At 40.7% G+C, this 4,089-nt stretch overlaps 1 protein-coding gene across 6 annotated transcripts in view; it reads right to left on the minus strand.

The window, feature by feature from the left end:
• Window positions 1-2,591: 2,591 nt before the first annotated feature.
• Window positions 2,592-4,089, minus strand: part of apbb2b (amyloid beta (A4) precursor protein-binding, family B, member 2b) — a 301,890-nt gene continuing 300,392 nt past the window's right edge. For all 6 annotated transcript variants that reach the window (XM_061984438.2, XM_061984436.2, XM_061984439.2 and 3 more), the window contains one exon: window positions 2,592-2,866. In XM_061984438.2, the coding sequence (XP_061840422.1) occupies window positions 2,696-2,866 (171 nt within the window). In that variant the 3' untranslated portion in view covers window positions 2,592-2,695. The remainder of the gene's footprint in view (window positions 2,867-4,089) is intronic.

Here is a 4,089-nt window from a genome sequence, read left to right on the forward strand (position 1 = left end):
ATATATATATATATATATATATATATATATATATATATATAGTATATACACACGTTAGGTCAGGAAACAACACAGAGGCTATTTCATCCCTACAAGCCTGTTTCGCAGGTTTCCCTGCTCTTCAGGGGATTTTACAAAACAGGCTTGTAGGGATGATATAGCCTCTGTGATTTTTCCTGACCTAACGTATATTCCGCTCTACCCTGGTATTGAGCACTGTACAACGGATAAACCACAGTAACCTCGACTATATATATATATATATATATATATATATATATATATATATATATATATATATATATATATATATATATTAGAGATGCGCGGATAGGCAATTTATTTCATCCGCAACCGCGTCAGAAAGTCGTCAACCATCCGCCATCCACCCGATGTAACGTTTGATCAGAACTGCACCCGCTTGCCATCCGCCCGTTGTTATATATCTAATATTAATTAAAAAAAAAAAAAAGGGTGAAAACTACGCGAATTGCACCTTGTGTAAACAAGATTTTTCGATCGGACACGGAGGAATTAGCGATGTAAAAGACCACGTTGGGACAAAAAAACACAAGTCTAATGCCGTTGCTAGCGATACAAGTGGAAAACTTTCAACGTTTTTCGTCGCCCAAACAGATTCTTTGGATGTGATAAATGCCGAAGTTTTATTTACGGAGGCAATAATTGAGCATGGACTTCCAATCGCACTGGCTGATCACATGGGACAGTTAATAATGTAATGCAACCTTTAAAAATCATTACGCGGTGATCGCGATCCCAAAAATAAACTTTTCTTGCATGATAATGTCCAGAAAAATTTGCTTTATATTACTATAGAGTCCTTTTAACGAATGAGTTTGATGGTTTATCACAAACCTTAAATGAAATTCCATGGCCACCGTCCTGCTCTCTATATCAACCAGGGTGAGCCCCACCCCTTTCGTGAGAGCACTGCGCTGGAGTGACCCCTGTTACGCGCCCCTGGCAACAGGGGTGGAAAGCAGGTAAGCTGCGCGGGCGGAGCGCGCGGAGTGACCCATGTTACGAGCCCCCGGCCACGGGGGTGGCGGGCAGGTAAGCTGCTTACCTGCTGCGCGTGACGCCGGCCGCGGCGAAAGCGGACGAGGCGGGGTGTCGGTGCGGTGGGCGCGGTAGTGACCCTGGACGTGCGTCGGGCCCTTCTCGCGGATCGCCTCAGCTACGGCTCCCGGTGGGGCCCTCTCGGGGGAAGGGGCCTCGGTCCCGGACCCCGGCGAGGCGTCCCTTCTCCGCTCCGTAAAAGTGTCCATCTCTTTTCTTTTTTTTCCTTCTGTTGTGGCATATGCAGCAGGTGCCTGCTCGTTTTTCGTATGTGGGTAACAACATTTAACTATGTATATATATTTCCCAATTGGTTTAACTGCCACCCGCAAAAAAAAAAAAAAAAAATCTAATTAATCCGCCCGACCCGACCCGCGAGCGGATAAAATCTTATTTTTTTAAATTTCATCCGCCCGATCCGCGGATAATCCGCGGACTCCGCGGTTGTGTCCGCAAACCGCGCATCTCTAATATATATATATATATATATATATATATATATATATATATATATATATATATATATATATATATATATATATACGTATATATGTATAATAGACTGTATTTATATTATTCACATGTGAATAATGCTGTATAATAGACTGTATTTATATTATTCACATGTGAATAATGCTGTATAATAGACTGTATTTATATTATTCACGTGTGAATAATGCTGTATAATAGACTGTATTTATATTATTCACATGTGAATAATGCTGTATAATAGACTGTATTTATATTATTCACATGTGACTAATGCTGTATAATAGACTGTATTTATATTATTCACATGTGAATAATGCTGTATAATAGACTGTATTTATGTTATTCACATGTGAATAACGCTGTATAATAGACTGTATTTATATTATTCACATGTGAATAATGCTGTATAATAGACTGTATTTATATTATTCACATGTGAATAATGCTGTATAATAGACTGTATTTATATTATTTACGTGTGAATAATGCTGTATAATAGACTGTATTTATATTATTCACATGTGAATAATGCTGTATAATAGACTGTATTTATATTATTCACATGTGAATAATGCTGTATAATAGACTGACATGAAGAATACTGCGTTCATGTGGACGTAAGGTGGGTGGACAAACTGTACCTCCAGTCCCACCTATGACCAGGTGTCACAGGGCCTTGAAGGCCCCGGGGCCCTCCCTCCTCCCTCGTGGCTGTCGTCGTCTTCACACAAAAACGGCGCGTCGGCGAGGCAGGTAAAGCTTGACGAGCAGCGGGGTATTGTTTGGAACGTTTCATGCAGGACCATTCATCCTTCCTTCGCGGTCTCTTCATCAAAGTGTGGGGGGGTTAGGGGGCGTGCGCCATCATGCTGCAGCACGCGCAAAAAAGGGGGCGGCGACGCACGCTCGTGCTCCGTCGAGCAGCCCACCCCTACGGGGGAGGGGCATGATATATGTATACCGCCCCCCCCCTCACCCAAACCCACGCTCGCCCGCTGGGTCGAGTCTGGAAGATCGTAGGATTCCCCGAACCCCCGGGGTGTGTTTCCATGGTTACAGGAGTTACCATGGCGAGTGGGAGGGGTGTGGGAAGGGGGGGGGGGCGCCTTTGAAGCCTGGCGGTTTACTGCGGCAACTCGGTGACGGGCCTCTTCTGCTTGAGGGTGTCGATGAGGGAGAGGACGCCTCGCTTGACGCTGGTCGACACCCGGCGGGACACCGAGTCGCCCGGCGGTGACGAGCCGCACGCCTTCTGGGAGGGGGGCCGTGCCACCAAGCACTTCTGGTACCGCAGCTGAGGGAGGAAACAAGTAACAGTTAGCACGTGTTCACTACCACGTCGCAGGACTCGGAGGTGTGCTTCGCTGGCAAAAATGCCCCCCCCCCCCCAAAAAAAAGAAGAGTTAGCATGCTAACAGGTAGCATATGTAATGTACAAAGTTATATGACTGAGGTGTACGGTGGCAAAAAAAAAAAAAAAAAAAAAAAAAAAAAAAAAAAAAAATTAGCATGCTAACAGTTAGCATGTGTCAAGTACAAAGGCAAAATTGGCATAAAAAAAAAAGAGTTAGCATGCTAACAGGTAGCATATGTAATGTACAAAGTTATATGACTGAGGTGTACGGCGGCAAAAAATAAATAAATAAATAAAATAAAATAAAAATTAGCATGCTAACAGTTAGCATGTGTCAAGTACAAAGGCAAAATTGGCATAAAAAAAAAAGAGTTAGCATGCTAACAGGTAGCATATGTAATGTACAAAGTTATATGACTGAGGTGTACGGTGGCAAAAAATAAATAAATAAATAAAATAAAATAAAAATGAGCATGCTAACAGCTAGCATGTGTCAAGTACAAAGGCAAAATTGGCATAAAAAAAAAAGAGTTAGCATGCTAACAGGTAGCATATATAATGTACAAAGTTATATGACTGAGGTGTACGGTGGCAAAAAATAAATAAATAAATAAAATAAAATAAAAATTAGCATGCTAACAGCTAGCATGTGTCAAGTACAAAGGCAAAATTGGCATAAAAAAAAAGAGTTAGCATGCTAACAGGTAGCATATGTCATGTACAAAGTTATATGACTGAGGTGTACGGTGGCAAAAAATAAATAAATAAATAAAATAAAATAAAAATTAGCATGCTAACAGTTAGCATGTGTCAAGTACAAAGGCAAAATTGGCATAAAAAAAAAAGAGTTAGCATGCTAACAGGTAGCATATGTAATGTACAAAGTTATATGACTGAGGTGTACGGTGGCAAAAAATAAATAAATAAATAAAATAAAATAAAAATTAGCATGCTAGCAGTTAGCATGTGTCAAGTACAAAGGCAAAATTGGCATAAAAAAAAAGAGTTAGCATGCTAACAGGTAGCATATGTAATGTACAAAGTTATATGACTGAGGTGTACGGTGGCAAAAAATAAATAAATAAATAAAATAAAATAAAAATTAGCATGCTAACAGTTAGCATGTGTCAAGTACAAAGGCAAAATTGGCATAAAAAAAAAGA

This window comes from Nerophis lumbriciformis, linkage group LG25, assembly GCF_033978685.3.
Source record: "Nerophis lumbriciformis linkage group LG25, RoL_Nlum_v2.1, whole genome shotgun sequence".
Lineage (NCBI taxonomy): Eukaryota > Metazoa > Chordata > Actinopteri > Syngnathiformes > Syngnathidae > Nerophis > Nerophis lumbriciformis.